Source organism: Apodemus sylvaticus, chromosome 7, assembly GCF_947179515.1.
Source record: "Apodemus sylvaticus chromosome 7, mApoSyl1.1, whole genome shotgun sequence".
NCBI lineage: Eukaryota > Metazoa > Chordata > Mammalia > Rodentia > Muridae > Apodemus > Apodemus sylvaticus.
This window is the reverse complement of record NC_067478.1, coordinates 15,518,918-15,542,985: the sequence shown is the minus strand read 5'-3', so window position 1 is coordinate 15,542,985 and position 24,068 is coordinate 15,518,918. Positions and strand designations below refer to the sequence as shown.

Below are 24,068 nucleotides of genomic sequence, written 5' to 3'. Positions count from 1 at the left end.
CTAAGCTGGTCTGCACCAGTCCCGTTTGGCTAGGACAGGCAGGGGCTGAGTCTCTCACGACTCTCTGTCATCTGACAGAGATGAATCCACTGTGGATATCACACCCAAGACTTTGGGTTTCTGAATCCCAAGGTAGAGTCTAGGGTTGGGAGTGGGCTCGGTACAAAGTACCAGCACAAACCAGCCTCTGTGCCCTCCTTTATTATGATTACGGAGTCCATAGTCCTTTGCCCACTTATTTCGAGTCCAGAGCCCAGGAAACCTTCGTGGTTCTGCCAGTTCTGCCAGTTCCTGGAGCTTACCAAGGGTGAAGTGCAAGACAGACCGCCCAGCTCACGGAGAACCACAGGCCTTCAGCTGCCCAAGTGTGTGTGCAGCCAAAGCACAGTGTTCATGAAACTGTCTGATTCCACCTCCACCTCCGACAGTGCGTGGGTGCTCTTGGGATACAGCAGGAGCCTGTATAAGCAGCAACACATGACATTGGAGGGTCCTGTCCTGTTTACCTGCCACCAGCTACCCGGACTCTCCTGTGACACTCACCGGACAGGCACACTCCGGGCCTTGAGGGCATGGTAATACTCCATACCCTGCTTGAAGGGCACACGCCGGTCCCCCTGGCCCAGCATCAGTAACACTGGTGTCTTTACCTAGGTGTGTGGGAGGCAAGGAGCTGTGGTGAGCTGAGCTCTGGATTCCGGAGGAATGGGTGGCACACAAGGACACCTGGGTACCTGAGGGATGTATTTGATGGGTGATTTATCCAGCATCTCCTCCCACACATTCGGGTCTGGCAGGCAGTCGTTGCTATAAGGGAAGCCAGTCTCCACCATACACCTATGAAAGACCAAAAGATGTAGACTGCAGGATCTCCCTGGGAATGTGAGGTGGAAGGAGGGGTAGGGACCGTTAATACGCACTCACCAATCAGGGATGTCAGTGGAGCCCATCATGGAGGCGATGTTGATCACTGGGTTCCGGGCTATACAGGCACTGTAGGTCTCTGGGTATTTGCCAATCAGGTGGCAGGAGAGAAACCCACCATGGGAACCACCCATAAGGGCCACACGTCTTGCATCGAAGTGTTCCTCCTGGAGGACCTGCTCCACCGCGAACTAAAGTGTGGGCAGAGAACGCCAGAGCTCTCTCACCACCAGCTGAAAGCCATGACCCCGCCCTCCCTGTCGAGGAGTCCAGCACCCTGCTACCTGGACATCCTTCACATCCTGGTGGCCCACATTGCCTGGGAGGGAAAGGATGCTGTCTTGACCAAAGCCTGTGGAGCCTCGATAGTTCACTAAAGTGAGAGAAGATAGTGAGGCAGTGTTCTCAGCCCTTGACCCCACCCAAGTATCAGTGAAGCAGGCCCTAGGACCAGCTACATGACACGCCGGCAAGGGGAAATAGCCAAGAGACATGAAGCTGCTACCCAGAGACCACAGCATCCTTTTCTCAGAAGCTTCAGGTTAATTCACATGATCACCAGGTTATGAAGCCAGAGGCTAGGTCAGGGCAATTTCTAGTAGCAGTTTCTTTCTTTCTTTTTTTTTTTTTTTAAGACAGGGTTTTCCTGTGTAGCCCTCGCTGATCTTGGACTCAAAGCTCTACCTCCCTTTGCCTCCCAAGTTCTGGGATTAAAGGAGTGTGCTGCCACTGCCCAGCCCAGTAGCGGTTTCTAAAGAGTAAGCACACTATTGAAAAGCATATACAACCAAGGCCGCCCATCACTGCACGGAACCCCAGTGGAATTGCAGGTCCTTTCTCGTTTACCCAGCAGTACGGCGAAGCCCATCTTGCAAAGCATGGCTGGGAACAGCATCCAGGCAGTGATAAAGGATGAGTGGGGCCCCCCTGTAGACAGGAAGCAGAGGATGAAGCAGAGCCCAGCTGGGAGGGGTGAGAGGGAGGCGAGGGCTCTTGGGTAAATCCCTACCGTGGGGCATGACTACCATGGGGACCTGGGTCTTATCTGGAGGGTTGCTGGGCTGCAGGAGGATTGCTTCAAAGTCAAGGTCAGCTGCAGGGAGAAGACAGTAGTCAGCAAGACCAGTCCTGCTTCACAAAGGCTTCCTCAACCAAGGCCCCATCTGCAGTACGGCCTGGGTCTGATCAAGTGAAACAGAGGCCTAGCCAAGGTAGCTCACAGACAGCTCACACCAGGACACGTGGAGCCCCCTAAAGCTTGTGCGCTTTTCTGCCTGGTCAGAGAGCCCTGCTGTCTGAAGGGTAACGTTCTGGTGTAGCCACATCAGCCTCGTGTGGGGCCTGTTTCCTTTAAACCTCAATTTTCTCACCGCAGATGATAGGCCCTGGCAGGACCTGGTGCTGATAACCACAGCAGGTACTCAGATCGCTGGATGCTACTCCCCAGGACCATAAGATCAGAAAAGCTTTTAGAGGAAATCCTAGAAAGCCTGCGCTGTGAGCTGGGAGGGCCACCACTGTGCCGTGTGCCGTGTGCTGGGGATCTGGGGAGGTCCTCATCTGCCATTCAATCAGCTCACCGTATTGTACATTCTGTTGGTCTGGAGGTGGGTGTAGCACTCGGATGCCCCAGCGGATGTCAGGGATAGGTTCAGCCTCCTCCAGGGACACCCATGACACACACTGCTCCTTTCCAGCAGGAGGCAGGAACCCCACTTTCTGCCAAGGGGAAGGAAAGTGTCACGGGGGGCCAGCTCTCAGGAACCTATCTCTAAAGAGCATAGCACAAATCCTTGTCAGGTGGTATATGCCAGCAGACACCCGTGTCTGGACTACCCCTAGCCTTACCACATTTCTTGGCTTCTAGGTTTCCCTGTCTCCCTGGACTCTGATAATAAATGGCTGGGCACTTCTGCAGGCACATTGTCCAGGGTGGTGGAGTGCTAGCCCCCGGTTCTTACTTATGAGTGCTGAGCCCAAAGAACCACGGGACTAGGCTGGAGCCAAGTTGTCTCTGCCCTTCTACATGCTGACCAGTCGTGCTCAGTCTCTGGGCCCAGTTCAATGGCATGGAAGCTTGTAATTCCTGCCCCCTAGCCTGGGACCCACAATACTCACCAGGCTCGGCGGCAGACTGGGTGTGGAGAACTGGACCACCATAAGGTCTTGGTCAATTGTAAGCAGTTTCCAGCTTCCTGCTGACCCCGCTAGAGGAAGCAGATGACGTAAGTGTCTGGCAGGGACCACCTCTTTTCTACCTTTAACCCTGAGACGCACACCTAACTGCACATGTCCTGGGCAAGCCTCCTGGTCACCTGATAGACACTGGCTATGCTCAAGAATCACCAGACTTAGGGACATATAAAGCTACCAAAGTACTCTACCTACTCCAATGACTGCGGCGTGAAAAGGAGGATAGCCTCACCCAAAACACTGATCGTCTCCTCGAGGGATTGGTCTAAAGTCTGTCCATTCATTATTATCATTGTTGTTATTACTATTACTATTTACTTATGTACACTGGGCTTTGCATTTGCTAGGGAAACCACCCAGTAACGAGCTATGTCCTAAGCCAGAGATGTAGAATTACAACTTTGGCATCTGTAGTGGTTGGAACGAAAATGGCCTCCAATAGCCTTACAGGGAGGGGCACTATTAAGAGGTGTGGCCTTGTTGGAGTAGCTGTGGCCCTGTTATAGTGTGCCACTGAGGGTAGGCTTTGAGATTTCAGAAGCTCATGCCAGGTCCACTGTCACTCTCTTCCTGCTGCCTGCCCACCCAGACGTAGACCTCTAGGCTCCTTCTCCAGCACCGTGTCTGCCTGTGTGCCGCCATGCTCCCCGCCATGACATTAACGGACGAAACCTCTGAATTTGTAAGCCAGCCCCAGTTAAATGTTTCCTAATTAAGAGTTGCCATGATCAGTTGGGTGGTGGTGGCGCAAGCCTTCAATCCCAGCACTTGGGAGGCAGAGGCAGGTGGATTTCTGAGTTTGAGGCCAGCCTGGTCTACAGAGTGAGTTCCAGGACAGCCAGGGCTATACAGAGAAACCCTGTCTCAAAAAAAAAAAAAAAAAAAAAAAAAGAGTTGCCATGATCATGGTGCCTCTTCACAGCACCCCCATGTGCAGAGTCAACGCACATGGGAACTCAAAGGCTGTTCCAGAGGCAGACCATAGGTGTGAGTGAGAGTCCCGCAACGGCTTCTCCAGGGTTTGGGCAGGAGGTGAATGACTATATAATAGCTCCGCAAGAAAGGCCTGTAGACTCTAGGACAGGGGTGGGGTTGCAGGGCCAGGGCCTGTGGAGGCAATAGTGCAGCAGAGAAAAGAGGCAGTGTCCTGGCCAGCTCCTCAGGGCACTGCTGGCACGGGCTGTGGGGCATCTGTGGTGAGACTGACCGAGCTGCTCCGAGGCGAGCTCTAGTCCTCGCCTAAGCTGGCTGCCCACCCCCACCCCCTCCACTGTAGAGGTCCTGCTCACCAGCTGTCAGAGAGGTGACACTGCCCGTCTGGGTGTCCACAGCAAACAGGTCCTTAAATAGAGGGGAGACCACTTGTAGCACCACACCCAACAGCCCTACGGGGCCTGTCCCTATTTCCTTTCTACTGGCTCAGGGACACTCTGGCCTATGGTGATGGCTACTCTGTGTAACAGGGAGAACCCTGGATCTAGACTGAGTTCCTTCACCACGTACTGGATACACCCAGGTAAGGAACAGGAGGGTATGAGACTAATATCATACCCAAAGGACCATGGCACATTCCAGCACACCATCCCTCAAGGACCATTCAGTCTCCATTGACTGTCATTACAAAGTGTTCAGATGGCCCCAAGGCTTGGGCCTCTTCTGTGGGGTACCAGAACATTTGGTCCCTTTAAGGAAAAGGCAGAAAAGGCTTCAAGGGTCCAGTTAAGACCTTCCATCTCGGCATTCCTCTAGGGCCAAATTTTCACTCTGCCTCAGGTCCTAAACCCCTCGGCAGACGATCAGAAGGCGAATGTTGCTGCTACCTCTCCACACAACCAGGGGCTTTTACCTGCCGACTGCGCTGGGCAGAGTCAAAGACCACTCTCTGGCTGTCAGCTGACCAGCATCCCAAAGGAAGAAGGCTGCAGTAGATCCCAGAGAAGTTCTCTGCACAGACAAAGGCTTGAGCTGCATCTGAGAGCAGAGGTCTGGGGGACTGAGACTATGAAGTTCACCCAGGGCCCCTGAAACCTGAGGTAGACAGCAGGGTCCCCTTGGCAGTGAGGCGTTTAGTGAGTAGAAGGGGAAGGGGATGGAGGAGAGACTTCTGAGGACCTGAAGAGGCAGAGCTGGCAAGCTCATGTGGCAAACTCGGTGCTTTCCTATTGGTTGTTCCCTTTTGGGTCTTGGCAACATGAAGTGCCTTAACCTTATTAAGATAACGTGTTTGTCCACCACAGTGCAGAGAACAGCAGCTCACGCAGGAGCTCAGAAGGTGGACATAACCACCCTGTCCACAAATGGAGAAGCAAGCTCATGAAGGGCAGTGCACTAGCCTTGGACACACGGCTAACAAGGTTCAGACTGGGTCCCCATTACTGTGTGCTTGTGAACTGAAGACGTGTGCTAAGGATCGAGCACAGACAGGGCTTGGCACATGCTAGCCATGTGCCATGTGCTTTACCGCTGAGCCATATTCCAGCTGAATCCCTACAACTCTCTCCACTGGACCTGCCCACTGGACCCTTGGGCCTTTCTGGGTGGCTTGGGAAAAGACGACTTTCATCCCCATGCCCTTGGGATGCCCAAGGATTGAAGGCAGAGCTATAAGCACCTGATGTTGAGAGAGAAGCCTCATAGCTACGAGCCACCTTTCCTGAGGACCAGTTAACTTAGACTGGGCAAAGGCTGCTGGGGTGGGGCGGGGTGGGACACAGAGTAGCACAGAACCCGCAGGCCCAGTGCTTCTCAAACCTAACATTCCAAACTAACATATTTTCTGAGACTCATCCCAAGCCAGCTTGGGCTACTCTGATCTTAGTTTTGGTCTAGCCAAGAACTTTCTATCAGGTTATTACTCCAGTAGCATCTTCTATCTCTGTTGGGCCTTGGCACAAGGCTGCAGTAGCAAAGAGAGTCCTCTAAAGGAACCCAGGAAGGAGGGACAGATAGCACTACTATGGGCCCTACTGATGTCCCCAGCCAGGCACCTCTTACCTCCCAGCTGCCGAGGTACAATGTCCACCACCACTGAGGTGACCTTGGTGTACCAGTCATACTGCAAGAGAACACAATGGTCAAACCTACCAGGCCACAGAGCTGTTATCTAACCCTTCGGGTGACAACGTAGCGAGAGATGGGGGCTAATTTGTCTTTTAAGGTAGCCTGGACTTGTCTCAGATAGGTATGGACTTGCACCCAGAACTCTCCTTGTGCAGGGGATGGACTCTGTATAACCCCCAACTCTGCCCCTGCTCCTTGTAGAGCCTGGCTACTTAGAGATGTGAACTAAGAGACAGGCATCTCTGTGCCTGGAGGAGACCCTTGAGGTGGTGAGCCCTGAGAGTCCTGCCTTGAAGGGTTAGGCCACTGATCCACTGAGGACAGGAGAGAGCCTGCGGGGGGGGGGGGGGGGGGGGGGAGATGATACTGTCCGTTTAGCCCTCATTCCCCTACAAGAGGCTAACTGTCCTCCCACCCCATCTCCCTTCAGCTCACCAGGCAGAGCTGGCTGCACTGGTGATGAGGGGCTAGAGACGGATACTGCAGGTAGACGATGCGACACTGGTCTGGGCTCAGCCGAGGAGAACAGACAGCCAGGGACTCGTCCGAGAGCAGTTCTAGGCCACAGAAGTATGAGCATCACGTAGACCGGGGAAGACGAACAGTCAGGAAAGCACATGCGGGCGCCAGACACTTACCACACATCCCCCCGCTCAGGTCCACATAGTACAGAGCTGATCTGGAAAGGTCAGAGAGACACTCAGCTCCACGGTCAGCTGGGCGCTAAGGGCCCTCTGGTCTGCCCACTTCCTCACCTGCGATTGGTGCAGTAGCGGATACCTAGCCGGAAGGGTTCATGCCACCAGCCCACAAACACCACACCTGTGTCTCCAGGGGCCCAGAAAGCCTGTAGACAAGACCACAAAGTAGGTATAAGCTAGAGGTAAATGCTCAAGCAGGGGACCCTGACTCCAGGAGGGGCACAGGCCAAGTGGCTGCTGACCTGGCCAGGGGACACATGTTCAGGGACGCCCTCAAGCACTGAGATGTTACCACTCTCGATATCCAGCACGCAGAGTACAGGGATGCTTTTGGAAATCATGCTTTCTCCCCAGTCTTCATAAAATACAAACTGGTCTCCCTGAGAACAGAGGACAGTCAATGCCCAGGGTGCTTACAGAACCCTGCGCTGCCTCCTAGACACCAGGGCCTCCCAGGTCCACTGGATGCAGTGCAGGGCTGCCCGGCAGGGCCTCCATGGCCCAGACACACCACAAGCACCTTGACGGCCTGGTCTGGCTTCTTCGGCCTGGCCACCTCATCATCGCTGGCACTGATGTCCAAGGCTTTGGTTTGAAAGAAGGACTCAGCCTTGGGACGCTTCTTCTCCGCCACATACAACAAATGTGTTTCTGAGTATGACCAGGAAAGACAGCCAAAGCAGTCTGCATGCAGGGAGTGAAGGTTAGAGGGGGCACAGAGCTATGGCTGCCCCTTCTTCCCACCCGGCCTGCTTAACAGCCAGGCACCTCACCATCCTCATAAACAGGCCCATGCTTCTCCAGGGCTGACAGGTTGAAACTCTTGAGCTTCCGGTTCTTCTCCCAGACCTGAGAATACCGGGGCATCAGGCTGCCTGCCCCTGCACAGGGCCTTACACGTGGCACTAAATAACCTGTTGCCCGCCGCCTCATCCTTGCAGACTCACCTCTAAGAACTGCTTTTCCTCTCCCGAGACTGGACCTCCAGCCTTGCGCAGTACCGCTTTCATGGTGCCTGAGGGAGACTCTCTGCTCAGCAGTCTGAGGACAGGGGTGGCAGGTCAGGACTGTGCTGCCCCTTACTGGTCACAACCTCTTAGATGAGTCTCCCTCCTTCCTCTCTATATAAGCCGTTTTGGGTCTGGCATTACAAAATCAGCAGAGGCAGCCCAGGAGACTATCTCCCAGATAACTGGGACTCTGATCTCATTCCAGCCCATGAAATCCTTCCAGCCTCAAGCTAGTTGGGTTTCCCGCTCTTCCTTCCGTTACTGACTTGACTGGCTCCAGATTCCCAGGGACCAATTTCAGAAGGAGCTTCTAGTATTTATCCGGCCGTGTCTCCAGAGACCAAACAAGCTCTCAAGGAGCAGGCACTTTATTCCTTGCTTCCCTGAAGCCACCCAATGTTGTCCCTGAAGGGGCTGGCACAGCCTAAAGACACATGGCGATGCTTAGAAAAGGCTAAGACACGGCAGGTGGCTGGGGTCTTGTCTACAAACTTTTCCTGGCACACTTACTCCCCCCGGGTTTCCACACTGTTGCCTGCAGGCCCGGCAAACACCACCGAGTCTCCATCATGGAACACTAGGTACTGGCGGCAGAATCGGATGTTCTCCATGCGCTCCAAGTCCCTCTGAGTCCACTCTGCAAGGGAGGCAGGGGGCTGCTCAACTTGTCTGTGCCAGTTTGGATCACTGCCCGCCAATCAAGGCCGACCTTTCCCAATCTGTCTCCGGACATCCTGAGCAAGGTCTATACAACACTTCACTTCATATAACCTAGGCCTGGACTTCCAGAGCCTGAGCTGACAGTCAGAGAGAACCCACTACCAACCACACAATTTTAAGGGCAGCATAGCTGTTGTTGGGCTGGAGAATGTAAGGGCTGGAGAGTCCTGCGAAGTCCAGACCTTGCACTCAGGTCTGAATTTTACTCCCACACCTTCAACTCATTTACGGGCATTATTTATCACTAAGGCTAGCACAGCCCCCCCAAAACACCTGTGCGCAGGAACTACAGTTGGGTTTCCTCCCCAAACCGGTGTCAAGCAGCGTGCCCTCCAGCCCACCTCTCCACCTGGATGCCACGGCCCGTCGCCACCCAGTTCCCTCGGTCTACACACCAGTGTGCACCGTCCGATAGAGGCCCCCATACTGCGTGGTGACCTCCGGGCCCAGGCAGGCGGCACTCAGTGAAGGCTGGCGGCTAAGGCACCGGTATAGCGCTGCCGCCTCCTGGGGCTCACTCAGCAGCACCTGCGCAGGGGACACACCAGGGTCAGGCTCAGCCCGGGCTACGGAGGCCACGGGGGCCACGGGCCGAGCCCTCACCTGACGCTCCATAATCGGTCTTTCGGTAGCAGCTAAGTCCCGGAAGTGAAGCTCCGGGGGCGGGGCCAAAGGCGGTCCCCAGTTTCCGCTACATCCAGTGGCGACCTGGGACCCGCAGGGCCTTGTGTAAGCTCCGGCCTGTCGGCAGGGGGCGGGGCCTGGATGGTAAAAAGGCGGGGCCTATGAAGGAGCCGCCCGGAGGGGAGGAGCGGGAACCGAGTAAATTTCAGTCCAGCAGTAGGCAAGTGGGAGGGAGAATCAGGGAGTCGGGTCCTGGGATCTTTAGAGAGGGGAAGCCTCCGAGGAGTGAGGGCGGATGTATAGCAGCAGAATACAGAGCTGGTGTTCGCAGATAGGGGAGGTCTGGGAGGAGTGAAGGAAGTAGGACCGGACTCAGCCGACTGTGAGCAGAAAGCTGCGGGGTCGGAGAGAAAGCCCAGAGCGTTCGAAGGGCGGGGCTTCGGAGGAACACCAATGATGCTTAAGGATGGGGGGGATGGAGGGTGGGGGGGAAGGGTGGGAACCGAACACTGAGACTAGCGAGTCCCTGAATCCGGAACGTCGCGGGGCGCGGCACTCTCAGGGATCTCTTTCAGCTCTCTCCCCATCTACTGCAAGCCAAGCGGTTAGGAGTGAGAACCACAGGTTCCCGGGCGGAGCCCTCGGGCACCGGGCAAAGGGCGGTGCTGAACTCTCTGGGTGCTACCCTGGCTTATCGATCTCCAGACTTGCCCCCCCCACAGCTATCTGTTGCCACAGCCTTAACCCGCCCTTCTCAGTAGCTCATTGCTGCGGATCGCAAGCAGACTGGGTCTCAGCCAACTCCAAAGGCAGATGTGGGGTCAGACTTCACCGGAGAGCAGAGAGCTTGCTGTGGAAAGAAGAGCCTCAGCAGACAGTCTCCTGCATACGACACAGGACTAGGTTGACTTAGGTGACAGCAGAGGGCAAGGGCAGTTGGGCAACAGTAGGTATCTCCCCCCTTCATATAGCTTGAGATTGGCTAGTCTTTCAGGCCAGCTGTGGGTCCCTTTTCTTTCTTACCTGAGGAAAAATTGATACTCTGTTTAATTTCTGTTTCTTTTTCTTTCTTTCTTTCTTGTTTTTTTTTTTTTTTTTTTTTTTTTTCGAGACAGGGTTTCTCTGTGTAGCCCTGGCTGTCCTGGAACTCACTCTGTAGCAGGCTGGCCTCGAACTCAGAAATCCACCTGCCTCTGCCTCCTAAATGCTGGGATTAAAGACGTGCACCACCACTGTTTCTTATTTTCTAGTGGTGCTTGACTTATATTTGTTTAGTTTCTCTACATAGTCCTGGCCTCAAACTCACAGAGACGCACCCATCTCTGCCTCCCGGGAGCTGGGACTAAAAGTGTGGGGCTGTGAGGATGAACGTCTCAGCTGTGAAAAAAAATCTGAGGTTGGAACAAGGCAGGCAGATGTAAAGCTTGCTCGAGAGCACCAGGGGGCAGCACTTGCCCATCTAGCTCCTCGGAACCAGACTCCTAAAAACTGTCTGGTGGAAACCCCATTGGCTGGGGACAGGCCTTCGCACCTCCCTGGAGAGTCATTTTTAAATGGCTTGGTGTTGGCTCAGCATCAGTCATATCAACATTTTTGAAATTTTGCTCTTTCTTATTTTTTCTTTAATCGTGGAGAACATTGTCACAAACGTTGGTGTCTACTTGTTTGGCTAAGCGATCCCACTTCAGAAATCATCCCCAAGACGGTCTGGAGGTTGTTTATATCAAGTCCTTTTATTCTGATACCACAGAAATACCTTGTCACAGTACAGGGGAGGGACACTGAAGTACCACGAGTTCTCACAGAGCACAGGAGGACGGCACACGATTCACAAGGTCATGTGGAGGACTCGGGTCATTGCACTTACAATGTAAACTTGTTTGTCTGACTTTGTACAGCACTCTCCCCCCTCACAGAAAGAATGAGAGGGGGAAGGAGGAGGGGAGGGAAGGCAAAAACAAGACATAGAAGCTAGGGGGAAAAATGTAGATGGCCACCACTCTCCGGGGTACCACACTTGAGAGGAGTTGATTTGACCCCAGAGGCTGAGAATCGTGCACACGCGCACACACACCACACACACACACACACACTCATGTACATGTGCTTACACATACAGTATGTCACGACTTCTATGGCTCTCCAGTGCCCCCTGGTGCACATGGTAGCAGTGTGCTGGCACCCAGGGAGACAGAGATGGCATCTCCAGAGAGTTTCAGTTGATTATATCTGTCCCTCCGACCCTGTTGGAGTCCATGATGACAAATTATTTACAGCATGGGAGGAGAAGGGCGATTGGGCAGGACTGTACTCTCGTGGCAAAGGACCTGCCTGCAAAACTCCCCAGAGGCTCCAGAATACAGGCCAGAATTGATCCCTGGCTGTTCTCTCAATGTGGGCTCTGAGACCATTCACCCTGCCCAAAGAACAGGGAGAAGATGGCGTGAGGACCACCGCTATGAAGTGAGTGTGTCGAGGCCTTGGGTGGGTAGAGGAGGGTACCCTTGCTTATGAGACTGAGAGGGGAAAATGGAGAAGGTCTGGACTCTACCCAGAGACTTCTTAACCATTTGGAGATGCACCCTTTGCTTATGGTGTCCCACAGCAGCAAACTCTGGTCCCCAAGCCCCGGGGTCAACACAAGGGCCAGGGATTCCTATGAGCTAGAAGACTACAGCAGTCATATTCACAAAGGGGCAAAGATCTGTCCTGTGGACACAGCCAAGGACCGAGTAGCAGGTATCAGAAATGTTAGAAAAGAAATGCACTGTAAAGTTAACACTTTAGAGCCTAGGAGTCTGCCAGGAGCTGACTGTGGAAACCCCGCCTGCTCGAATCTCCTAGTCCAGTCCATTGACTCTGAGTGGAAAGGGAAGCTACCACAATCCCAAGTATCTGGACACCGGGCACATCCTGTTCACACCTGGGCCTTCTTCAGCCCTTACAGAGGTGGCCCCGTATAGCCCAAGTTGGCTCTCTAAGGTATTCCATAGCACAAAGAAAGCTAAATCCTGGGAACTTGGGCACTTAAGTCCAACACAGCTTGAAATGTCCCATCCACAGCTGCCAATGGTGGGACAGGATCCCACACTAAAGGATTTATAAGCCTTGTTAAAAAAAAAAAAACAAACAAAAAAAACATGAGAAACGTGAACCCCTGAGAAATGCACGGTATAAACCAAAGCTCTCTGGAGGCAGGCCAGACTTCCAGGGTCAGGCAAGAACTGTCTGTCCCACTCCTGGGCCAGTGAGGGAGATACTGACAACACTGTAATACTTATGCTTCAGAGGAAGCAAGTCCTGGAGCAGATGTGGAGAGGGTTATGCCGACCCTTCAGTAAGCTTTGCTTTTGAGAAACCTTCTGAGCTCAGCTTGAAGCTGTTATTTATGTGAACGTTTTTTTTCTGAATAATATTTTCAACCATAGCCAGCTCTTCCTGGGCACCCTATGACCCCTGGCTCCATCCCAGATCTCTTGGATCATAGTCCTTTGAGGCTCCTCATCACAAAGGAGAGACATAGAGTGGAGTCTGTCAAGATCTTGGAATCATAGGGCATAGCCAAGATCCCTCGGCTTCTGCCTCTCCACAGATGTACCCCAGCTCTGTTCTTGAGCAGTGCCCCACTGGGAAGGTGTGACCAGATTCTTTTGCCTCGGGCCTGGAAATAGGAGGGAAAGGTGATCTACAAGTAGAAATCCTACAGCAACCCCACGGAATGTTCTTACACATGCATCCTGGGCGGGCTCCTCTCTCTGTCTAAGGTTTGTTTTTATCTGCTATTGTACACAGATAAAAACTGCAAGGTGTAATGGGGCACCACAGTCTGACCCCTGGCCTGGCATATTCAGGCAGTTCTGGCAGGTCTTTACTAGAGTGTCCCAAACTCAGGGAGACAAACTCCTAAAGGAGAGGTTTGGAGGCCAAAAGAACTCCAAGCAAGAGGTCGAGCATTTGAAATGAATGGAATCGTGCAAAGAAGCTTCGAGCTGCGCATGCTCCACTGCCAGACAGGCGGGGGCCCACCTGGCAAGCAGCGAGTCCTGCCACAGGTCAAACATGCCACAGACTTAGAATTTACACGCGCACGCCCGCACGCACATACATACGCGCACACACACACACACACATACATACATGCTCTCGCTTTCTCTCTCACACACATACACAGAATGTGGGGACAAGGATCGGGTTGGGGTGGTGGTGTGAGCAGATAGAGCTATCCAGTTTCTCAACTGCGTGTTTGCAATTAACTCCTTATATGTAACATGGAATTTATTAAATATTAACAGTTGTCTTTGAGGGTTTATATTTCATTGCATAGAACATTAGAGATGAGACTTGTGGCTGGGCCCGAGATGAAGGGAGGGAGGCCTCCGAGGGAAGGCCTGGGGAGGCGGGGAGCCCAGTCCACCGGGTGAATGGACCTCGCAGGGCTCTGAGCCTTTCCCTTGGCTCCTCTGCTCTGAGCACGCCCACTGCGGATGGCTTAAGAAGACTGGGATTGCACAGTAACAGGCAGAGGAGCCTCCCTAGACCTCGCCCGGGTTTGTGCTCTTGGTGGCCTGCTGCCCGCTATTGCTTCTAAATCAACATTTCTCCCTGTGCTGAGCAGGGGCAGAGCAGAGAGGAAACCAAACCATCAGTCACGAGGTTGGGGAGTAAGGGGGAAGAGACAGAGGGATAAAAGCAAAGAAAAGAAAGGGAGAGAAAGAAAAATAAAACCAAAATAAAAAATGTTCATGAGGTATACATGTAAATCAAACCGGAATGATTAAGGCTGTTCTTGAAATCAAAAGAAATCCCGAGGTGTACAGATGAGCGCCGAGGAGCCGGCTGGCTGAGACGATGCGGTGCTGCTGGGATGCTCACGATGGCTGGGGGATGGCTTTAAGGTAATGGCAGGCATGCCTAGTGCGCTGCCATCCACGGGCTGGGAGAAGCCTCAGCCGGTGCCCACGCTGCTTGTCGGTGCTGTGGCCTCTCATTTCAGCGATGAGACAGTGTTAGGTCCTAATGTTTGTAAAGTTCTCCCAAACCCATGCTGGCCATGTGGAGGTCTGCTCCAGTGTCACCCACAGGGCAGGGTGAAGGGGGCAAGGCCTTATGGCCACAGAGGGATCCGGGCCAGCTGGAATGTGAAGGAATAGGAGCCCAGGGCCCCAGCCCTCAGTCAAAGCCCCTCTCCAAGGCTGTGGAAAAAACTTCTGGCATCTTAGAGGGAGGGCAGTGTGCACCCAAACTCTGTGTATAACGCATTGGAAGCCTGGCTGGCCAGGCCACAGGAGGCTGCAGGAAGAGCAGCGGACAGCCACAGCAGCAGCAGCAGTGTTCTGGTGAGGAGGGCTCCTCGCTCCCAAGGACGGCTGGCCTGAGTAAGGCAGGGTCTCTTGAAAGACATGAAAGGTCCCCCAAGCTAATGGTCCCATTGGTCCAGCAGATGCTTCACCTATGTTGCTGCTGTTAGAAAACATTTCATTTTCATGCTTGGCTGAGGTCTGCCTGCTGGGGCCCACCTGGTGTGAATCTTTAGGCCAAAGATTTGCCAGCTTGTAGATGCTTTGAAAAGAGAAGGAAAGAGGGAGAGAAGAAGAAAGAAGGATTTTGCTGTTGTTGTTAAGGACCCTGGGCCTAGTTTGCCACCGTCCTCGCATTGTGCTTAGGCACCCGGAGGATTCCATCCCATCAAGGCATAGAGAGAGATTAGTATGTGTGCAAGTTAGGGATCACAGAAATAAGGGCTGGGAAAAGGAAGAACCAGATCTCCAGGAAAAGACAGCCCTTCTTCTCTCCCGTTTGAGACAACAGGGTCTCATTATATCACCAAAAGTGACACTAGAGTGACCCTTCTACTTCAGCCTGCAGCGCAGGCGTGTACTACCATGTGCAACTTTTCTTTATGTTTGTGTGTATATACCTGCATGTGGAGGTCAGGGACCAACCTGCAGGCGTTGGTTCTCTCCTCCCACCACTTGTATTCTAGGATTTAAACTCAGGCTGCCAGGCTTTGGCGGCAAACATCTTCACCCATTGAGCCATCTTGCTAGCCCTTGATACTTATTTTGTAAGTGTGTAGGAAGCCAGGTATGACAGTGGACATCCATAATCCTAGCCCTAAGCAATGGAGGCAGGAGAGTCACTACAAGTTCACAGCTTGATCTATATATATATATTGAGTTACAGATCAATCAGTCCTACAAATGAGACCCAGTCTCAAATAAAACAAACAGGGAGAGCGAGGGAGGTGGGGTTTTGTTTCAAAAGACAAGGGTCTCCTCACTCATCTCTGAAACTGACATGAAGGACACCAGGAGATGGACATATGGGGCAGGTTTGACCACTTAGACCATGGTCTCAGTGGGTCACAGTATGGCAAGGTGTGGACCAAAGCGCAGGTGTGCTGCCTGTCCTTCTTAGTAGTTCTCTGGCCTCAGACTCAGGCTGGGTGCTGTCCTGGACCTGGCGTGGGCTGTCCCTCCCCATGTCCCACTTCAGATTTTACGTATGCTCCAGGGAACAAACGGCAAGAAAACGTTCAGCTGAGAGGGAGGATGGCGGGGTGTCCACTGTCCTACCACAAAGGCAGGGAGCATACTGTCAGCACTGAGGTGGCTGTCACTAGAAGAAAGCCCAGGTCTTCATTTTTGGCCTACGGTGCCCCCCAGATGGCTGTGGTCACTGCTTCTCCGCCATGGCTTGGCTGTGCTCCTCTCTGCCTGTCTCTGAGGCTGACCAGTTCCACTCAGCATCAGAAGCGCGGCTGGCACTGTGCCGTCCCGATCCTCCAGTGCTGGCGTCTTTCTCTAGGGCAGCTGCGGCTGCTGCGGAAACCCTGCTGCTCATTTGCCATCAGAAAATCCTTTCAAATTGGTTTTTAATTATTTTCTTTATTTATTTATATTTATTTATTTATGAGACAGGGTCTCTCTGTGTAGCCCTGGCTGTCCTGGAACTTGCTTTCTAGACCAGGTTAGCCTTAAATTCACAGAGATTCGCCTGCCTCTGCCTTCAAGTGCTGGGATTAAAGATATATGTTACCATTCGTGGCTAGATTTTTTATTTTGAAACTTATTTACTCCTTGTCTCCCTTAATGGATCATTGAATCCAAAGGACAGGAACTCGGTTTTGATTTCTATTGGGTCCCCAATGTCTAAATCAGGGTTGGGCACATATCAGGGACTTGATCAGCATTTGTTGAATAAATGGATGAGAGATGGAGCCTTTTCGGTGCCTCCATGCTCCTGCAGACTGCAGTCCCTGGTGCCCATGCACAGCTTCCTGCCTACCGAGGTGAGTCCTTCCTCTCTACTTAGATCAGTAAGGGCCCTGCTGCTCTAAGGCTCCCTTAAAGTAACCTGCTTTCTGACTTCTGGCCTGGACCAGATCATGGGCTGTCCCTCCCGCCTCCCCTGAGCAGCACCTGAGACTTTATGGCTACCCACACACCTCCACATGCTTAACTGAGAGCAGGAAAAAGAGCAGGAGACAAAAGGCCTCGGGGAGATGGCCTCATGGGTCCTTCCTGGCTGTGCACAGAACAACTTCTACAACTAGGCCACTCTCCCCAAGTCTAGATGAGGGATGTCCTCTTCTTTCCAGAGGAAGGGCCAAGGCCAGTGCCAGGGAAGGCCCAAGAGGGAGCATCCTATCTTCCCTGGCCACTGCAGTCTGGGTAGAGGGGGCTCCTACCATCACCTTCCAGTACATGGGCTGCCGTGGAGCTGGTCTGACTAGCTGACCAGGGACTGCTTTTCCTGTGTCCCTTTTCTGTGTTCCTCTCTCCCTAGTTCACCCTTTTGCCTTGTGAGCCACAAGCACAACCTGTGAATCCAAAAGTCTCTTCACTTCATGCCCAAAGCTCTACATTCTGCTGGGTTTGGATACACCGGCAGCAGACATCAATGTCGCCAGGAGGAGTCAAGGTCTGTCCTGTCCTCCAGGACGACTTTGAATTCAGTGTCCAGAATACAGACCTGAAGTTGTAGGGGTGCAACTGGCTTCACGGGCCGTCTCCCAAGGACAGCTGGCTCATTTAGCCTCATGCCAGCCAGCACACTGCCTCTGAGGGGGGCTGCTAGGCCCATCCCAGTCGAGAGAAGCACACCAGGTCCTTTTAGCTCATACTGCCAGGAGTGGGCCCCTTCACCCACTTCTCTGGTTTATCTTACCCTGGACACGACACTCACCGTTATACGCAGAGTCCAGAGCTGCACCCAGGCCCTTGACTCCAGAGATTTTTCCACAGCGATGAGATTGTCTTTCTTCAGGTCTTCAGGAGCCTGTGGAACATCACAGAGGAGATGATGAGTTGCTGCCGCATTGCCCCCTGTCTGTGAGCCAGATGTGCCATAACTTTGAGAGCATGGCAGAAGACTGGGGTGGAGAGAAAGGCAAGAGGGACGTCAGCCCTGGCTTTCCTTTGCTGGGAACAATGTGACCCATGCCTGGGTGTCTGTGAGTTCAAGGCTGGCCCGGTCTGCACAGTGACCACTCTCCTGAACCGACCCATTTCTTAGGCTCCGTGGCGTGTCACTGCTCTTCCTCACACACCCAGGAAAGTACGCTGCTTGTAGCTCTCACTGTGCTGTCTACTAAAGACTGGACTCTTCCCAGAGGACTCCCCCAACCACAGTAACTCAGGCCTCTCCCAACACAGCAGGCACAGGTACTCACCCTTCTGGACACAATCACCAGAACGAGGAAAATTTTTTGCCAAAAGCAGAGACAGCTGTGATATGGAAAACAGAGAGAGATGTCAGAGGTTGGGGCAGACTCCTCCTAGTCAGAGTCACTGGTCAAGGTAAGGCTCAAGGGATAAGGAATACCTAGAAAACACTGGGTACAAGCAGGTGGTTTGGTCCTGGTGGCTGGACCTGGAATCACCCCATGTCCCCAACCTCCACCAGAGAAGTGTCTGCCCAGTGTACCCGACCCCAGGCAGTAATACCTTCTGTCAGCTTTCCAGCTTGCTCTGCTGCCCCACCAGGGAGGATCTTAGAGAATACACTCTCTCCTTCTGCCCCTGGCTGAGCGGTGGGAGCCCCTGGGGCCCCCCCAGGCCTGGCTCCAGGTTTCACCCCTATAGGAAAGAAAGCAGCATTATGAACACTAGACTTGGTCATTTTGGTCGCTCGGGGTGTGATGGGAAGAGGGAGTACCTGAACTCAGGTAACCTGTGAGGCAGAGGAAGGTCTGGGCGAGAGAAATGAACTTAGCAAGCCCAGACCAAGAGGAGAAAGGCTGGGAGGAAGCAGGAGATAGAAGGCTAAAGGGAAGAGAAAGGAGAAGAGACAAGGGACAGGGCGAAGGAAGGGGAAGGAAGGAAGGAGGGAGGGATGGAGGGAAGAAAGGAAGGAGGGAGGGAAGGAAGAAAGGAAGGAGGGAAGGAAGGAGGGAAGGATGGAAGGAAGGAAGGAGGGAAGGAAGGAAGGAAGGAAGAAGGGAGGGAAGGAAGGAGGGAAGGAAGGAAGAAGGGAGGGAAGGAAGGAGGGAAGGAAGGAAGAAGGGAGGGAAGGAAGGAGGGAAGGAAGGAAGGATGGAGGGAAAGAAGGAAGGAGGGAAGGAAGGAAGGAGGGAGGAAAGGAAGGAAGGATGGAGGGAAGGAAGGAAGGATGGAGGGAAAAATGGAGGGAAGGAAGGAAGGAGGGAAGGAAGGATGGAGGGAAGGAAGGAAGGATGGAGAGAAAGATGGAGGGAAGGAAGGAAGGAGGGAAGGAAGGAGGGAAGAAGGGAGGGAAGGAAGGATGGAGGGAAAGAAGGATGGTGGGAAGGAAGGATGGAGGGAAGGAGGGAAGGAAGGGGCTGAGGCTCAGCTGGGTATTGGGGCCATTTTTTTTTGTTTTGTTTTGTTTTTTTGTTTTTTTGCTTTTTTGTTTTGTTGTTTTTTTTGGATTCAGTTTTTTTTTTTTTTTTTTTCAGAGACAGGGTTTCTCTGTGTAGCCCCGGCTGTCCTGGAACTCACTCTGTAGACCAGGCTGGCCTCGAACTCAGAAATCCGCCTGCCTCTGCCTCCCAAAGTGCTGGGATTACAGGCATGTGTCACCACCACCCGGCGGGGTCGTGCTTTTAACCCCAGCATTCTATGGTCAGAGGCAGGTGGATCTCTGTGAGTTCAAGGCTGGTCTGGTCTAGACAGTGAGTTCCAGGCCAGCTGAGGCTATACAGTAAGACCCTGTCTCAAAAGAAAAGAAAAGAAAAGAAAAGAAAAGAAAAGAAAAGAACAGAAAAGAACAGAAAAGAACAGAAAAGGCTCTGGTCCTTGCTCACTAGTGCTCACCTAGGATAGTCTCCTGGCCCAGGCTCATTTTCTGGAAGGAGGTCTGCAGCCTACTGGGTGTTTATGGGGGATTAGTGAGAGTATGCACTCAGGGGTGGGGTGGGGTGGGATGGGGTGGGTACAGTGGTATAGGGAAAAATTGCTCTGAATATTCTGGGCACAGCTCACCTGCAGGTCCGGGTCCTGGGGTTGGCTGGGCCTGGGGAGCCCGACCCTGCTGGGGCGCTTTGGCTGCCGGTTTAGGGCCGCTTGCCTGTTCTGCCCGTGGCTGTAACACAGAACCTGAAGCTGAGAACCTGCTCATCCCCACCCCCACCCTGAAGTCACAGGACATCCACACTTCAACTGTTGCCTCTGCCCTAGGGCAGTGGGAGACCCGAGCACAGGAGCCGCCAACTCACCAGTCCTGCTGGCTGGGGCCCTGGGGCTGTGGTGGGGCCAGGCTGAGGTTTCCCTGCTGGCTGGCTGGCAGCAGGGGTTGTGCCCCGTGGCGTTGGCTGGCTCTGTTGCTGTAGCCTAGCCTGTGATGGCGGCTGCTGGGGAGCTTGTTGCCCAAGACCCTGCTGCTGCTGCTGCTGCTGCTGCTGCTGCTGCTGCTGAGTCTGGGGCTGGCGTGAAGCTGTGCCTGAGGGCATCTGCCTGGCCGATGGTGGCTGCGATTGCTGCGGTCCTGGAACCGCCTGCCGACCTTGCATCTGTGGCTGTGCCTGGGCTTCTGGCTTTGGCTGCGGTGCAGAAGGCCCAGAGTGGGCCTGCCGGGAGCCCTTTTTGCTGTCAGAGGCATGGTGGTATGCTGACGGAGCACGGGATGACTGAGAATAATCAGCAGAGCTGGGGTACCCAGGCTGACCCTTCTTCTGCATGGCAGGGGCAGGGCTGGCCTGAGGGTGAGGCCGGGTCTCGTGGCGACCCATGTCTCGAGCATGAGGTTTGGCAGCACGCCGTCCTGGCTCTTCCCCAGCATGACGGCCTGAGTGCCTCCCGTGATCACCGTGGTGCCGGTGTTCCTTGGCTGAGGTATGCCGGCCTGGACCACCCTCATCATGAGGCCATAGGCCCTCCTCAGGGGGCTCATCGTAGTCATGGTAGCTGTGCCTGGCAGGGCCTCGCTTCTGGGAGGAGGAGACTGTGTGGCCCCCATGGTGCCTGAACCGGTCTCGGTCGGAGCGGGCATCTCGGGGCTTATCAAACCAGTCTGTCTCCTCCTGGCCCAGGTGATACGCTTCAGAGACCAAAAACAGAACACCATCAACCCCTGGCTAGCCATAGAGGAGACCTAGCTGAAGCCATGCAAGGGAACCAGAGTGGACAGCACAGCCACAAGCAGGTCACTAGGTCCCCACCCTCCAGCAACCAGGAACCAGGGCACAGGTAGATCAGGCAAGGGCCGCCTGCTGCAGAGCCCACTGATGAGATGCCAAGACAGACCCTGCTGGGACATCTTGGGGACCAGGGCAGGCAGGCAGACCCCCAGGTGCTGAGCATTTGCGGCAATCACCCCCAGCTGCCATTACCTTCGCTGTCAGAAACCACGCAGTGGGAATCATCCAAGATGTAGCCCTCCTCACGCTTATACGCGTGGGCCCGCGGGCCATCCTTGACATGCTCCTGGACATCAGGCATGGAGTGGCTGGAGCAGAACTGAGGGCACGTATCCCCAGGAGGAAGAGTGCCCCCTGCGGGACGCGGCCGCCCTAAGGGGCTGACAGGGCTCTCCTCTTCAGAGGCCTGGCTCCTCATGGGGGGCCGTGCCCGGCCATGGGCCATGCTCAGGGACGAGGGCTTGGGGCCCGCCTTCTGAGGTCGCTCTGCAGTCTCCCGGTCCCGGTCATACCCTTTGCCTCGGCTGCTGAAATCATGGCTGGACAGCTTCTCCCCAGTGTAAGCGGCTGCCCCTCGGGAGCGGCTGCCGCCCCCGTACATGCGGTCGTCCTCCTCTGTGTCCCGGCTGGACACCCCATAGTACCTCTGCTGTTCATATACATTCTTCTTGAGCCCGTAGGTGATTTCATCCTGGAACTTCCTGCCCCGAGAGGTCAGGCCGCTGCTGATGCTGGGTGGGGGGTAGGAAGCCAGGTCGGATTCCACGTCCTTGGCCTCCTCGATAGGTGAGAACTTGGAGATCTTTTGCTCCATGCCTTGCTTCCGGTGCTTGCTGCGCTTTGAGGAGATGGCAGCTGGGGCCAGGCTCTTAGAGGGATGCTTTGGCCCCATGGGTCCTGGACCATACTTGTCTACTCGAGCCCCATGCCTATAGTCACTGTCACTGTAATAGTGGGTGCTGGCCGGCCGGCCGTTGCTCTCCATGCTCCGGTGATGACCAGATTTCCCACGGGGGTCATACGAGTCCTCCTCAGATTCTTCCTCACCTCTGCCATAGCAGCAGGGCAGAGTGGGTCCCTCAAGGACAGCTGGTTCTCCAGGATCCTTTCCGGGGCGCCCACTGACTCCACCTGGCCCCAAAGGCTCCATCCGTTGGCTATCAGAGGCAGGGGGGGTGTCCTTCGTCAGCTCGCTGATGTCATCGATCGTCACATAGTTTCGAGGAATGTTCTGCTCCAGACTGGTATAGTGGGAGTCGGAGGGGTAAGCCGGGGCTGGGCTCTGGCTCACGCTGCTTCGGTCACTGCCCCGGGGCTGCTCGGGGGCTTTACCCTGCTCATAGCTGCCGCTCACAGCTGGACCACTGTAGCCAGTTTCAGGGGGCGCTGAAGACATGGTTACAGCAGGGCTGCTAATCACCTCGTAATTGGTGGGCACCTTCTGTTCCAGATCAGCCAGTGAAGTCTGGCGTGGTTTCTGGTGGGCAGCACGACTGTCAGCTTGGACTGGAAAGGGGGCGCTCTGCGTGGTTGGCATGGGCGTTGGGGCTGCGTAATGGCCTGTGGGGTGGAAAGCCGGCTGGCTTGGCAGGCCAGGCTCGGCTGAATAACTAGTCCCGGGAGGGTAGGTAGGTGCTGGGTACGTGCTAGGGCCAGTGTAGGCAGGTGCCTGGTGGGCTGGAAATCCATTCTGAGTTGGTCCACTACTGCCTGCAGGATACTGTGGGGCCGCAGGTGGGAACCGGGGCTGTTGGAAGGCAGTGGGGGCAGACGGGGTGGCAGGCACAGCAGCTGAGGCAGGGTAGTCCACATACTGGCCAGCGGGTGTGGTGCAACCCTGGAGCCGCAGCTGGTTGAGCTCGCTGTCGGACAGGTAGTCACGATGCTCGCCAAGGCCACGTAAAGGTGGGTAGTCACGGCCACCCCGGTCTTTGGCCAACGACTCTTTGCGCTGGGTGATGCCCAGCTCCAGGTACTTGAGCTTGGCATCAATCTCCTTCTCCTCCTCGTCCAACTCCGCCTGCTTCTTGCGCAGCTTGGTGGACTCATGCTCCACCAGCCGCAGGTCCCGGTCCAGCTCCCGGAGCAGGCTGGCCTTGGTAGCAGGGACGGCTGTGGGCCCCGCCAACCCTCGCTGCAGCAGACTGGCTGCATACAGCTGTGAGGGCACCTGGCCAGCCAGGGGAAGGTGAGCTTCCTCTGGAGGGGGGCTGGGCAGTGTCCGCTTCACCTTGCGGACCAGGCCGTTGGGTGGCAGCACCGACACCTGAGACAGAGGGAAGGGTGGGCAGCACTGAGACCCAAGGTGTGGGTGGCTTTGCTGAGGTATGGGGCAGAAGAACCTGGGTTCTGAAGGTTCTTCAAGGCAGGGGTGGGCTCCACACTGCTGATGCCCTGCTTTGCCAGGCAGCCTTGGGGTTTGCCCTACCCACCCTCTAGTCTTAGCTTCTTTGCCACAAAGGGAAAGGCTTGTGGTCATTTAGCTCTGGGCAGTGGAAGGTGCTGAGGATCAGCCTGTTTGTGTGCTGTGCACAGTGGCTTTAGAAAGCCCTGCACCTCTCCAGCGGGCTTGGCTTGCCACTGAGGTGAGGGAAGATGGATCTGGCTCTAAGTTTGAGACCTAGCAGCCTGTAGGGGCTGAGGGCAAGGGGGAGTCAGGTAAAGCAGGAACATAATAGAACCTAATGTGAGACCCACCAGGCTCCTTTAAGAATAGGGCCACAGGAAGGGGTGCACGCTAACTGTGTCGGCTGGTTACAGGCTCAGAATCTAAGCTTCCTCCTTCAGTTCTCTCCAGAGCAGCGCGCTGCCTGCCCACCTCCTCCTCTAACCGCACTACCCTCTGCCACACCTAAGCCCTGCTCACCCCCCTCCCCCTGAATCTCTCAATCAGATCACCTCTCCTTTCTTGCTACACCTCTCTCTCTCTCTCTCTCAGCCCAGCTTCCTGCTCACGGTTCCCCTGCTCTGCTCGCCCATCTTGCTCCAGAGGGTCTGCAGTTCCAGGTGGCCTGTGCAGATGCTCATCCTGGGTTTCCTTTACCTCCAGGGCCGTTCACTACCCACCTTCACAGCCATCACCTCTACAAACCTACCTCAAATGTCCCACTTTTCTCTATACACACCCAGAAAACGGGCAAATACCCCCCCCCCAGAGCTTTTGACTCCTACCCCTCTCCCCGGAATCTCTCCTTTGACCTATCAGCCCACACTGTATTCTGGGAACTCTGAAATACC

At 54.5% G+C, this 24,068-nt stretch overlaps 2 protein-coding genes across 3 annotated transcripts in view; both read right to left on the bottom strand.

The window, feature by feature from the left end:
- Nucleotides 1-185: 185 nt before the first annotated feature.
- Apeh (acylaminoacyl-peptide hydrolase) lies at nucleotides 186-9,319 on the bottom strand. 2 transcript variants are annotated; one of them, XM_052187305.1, is made up of 22 exons: nucleotides 9,212-9,319; nucleotides 9,004-9,136; nucleotides 8,399-8,525; nucleotides 7,826-7,919; nucleotides 7,652-7,727; nucleotides 7,399-7,562; nucleotides 7,121-7,258; nucleotides 6,933-7,024; nucleotides 6,816-6,856; nucleotides 6,613-6,734; nucleotides 6,112-6,172; nucleotides 4,964-5,061; nucleotides 4,407-4,458; nucleotides 3,043-3,131; nucleotides 2,505-2,643; nucleotides 1,934-2,017; nucleotides 1,771-1,851; nucleotides 1,209-1,297; nucleotides 925-1,115; nucleotides 735-837; nucleotides 544-650; nucleotides 186-459 (listed from the first exon to the last, which is right to left on the bottom strand). In XM_052187305.1, exons 1-22 carry the CDS (start codon nucleotides 9,221-9,223, stop codon nucleotides 354-356), a joined length of 2,199 nt encoding a protein of 732 aa, XP_052043265.1. In that variant the 5' UTR covers nucleotides 9,224-9,319; the 3' UTR covers nucleotides 186-353. The 2 variants fall into 2 exon arrangements, with proteins under 2 accessions (XP_052043265.1, XP_052043266.1); XM_052187306.1 differs by lacking the exon at nucleotides 1,771-1,851.
- A 1,641-nt stretch (nucleotides 9,320-10,960) lies between these two features.
- Bsn (bassoon presynaptic cytomatrix protein) overlaps nucleotides 10,961-24,068 on the bottom strand; it is a 93,418-nt gene continuing 80,310 nt past the window's right edge. Inside the window, exons 6-12 of the mRNA XM_052189222.1 lie at nucleotides 21,024-23,097; nucleotides 19,911-20,731; nucleotides 19,678-19,777; nucleotides 18,181-18,312; nucleotides 17,907-17,961; nucleotides 17,420-17,512; nucleotides 10,961-14,791 (exon numbers count right to left, since the gene is read on the bottom strand). Coding sequence (XP_052045182.1) covers nucleotides 17,921-17,961; nucleotides 18,181-18,312; nucleotides 19,678-19,777; nucleotides 19,911-20,731; nucleotides 21,024-23,097 — 3,168 coding nt within the window. The 3' untranslated portion in view covers nucleotides 10,961-14,791; nucleotides 17,420-17,512; nucleotides 17,907-17,920. The remainder of the gene's footprint in view (nucleotides 14,792-17,419; nucleotides 17,513-17,906; nucleotides 17,962-18,180; nucleotides 18,313-19,677; nucleotides 19,778-19,910; nucleotides 20,732-21,023; nucleotides 23,098-24,068) is intronic.

Coding starts and splice junctions, on each gene's coding strand:
- Apeh (XM_052187305.1), bottom strand. Junction 6,857..6,932: donor CGCTACTGCACCAATCGCAG/GTGAGGAAGTGG, acceptor TGACCTTTCCAG/ATCAGCTCTGTACTATGTGG. Junction 651..734: donor CCATCAAATACATCCCTCAG/GTACCCAGGTGT, acceptor CCACACACCTAG/GTAAAGACACCAGTGTTACT.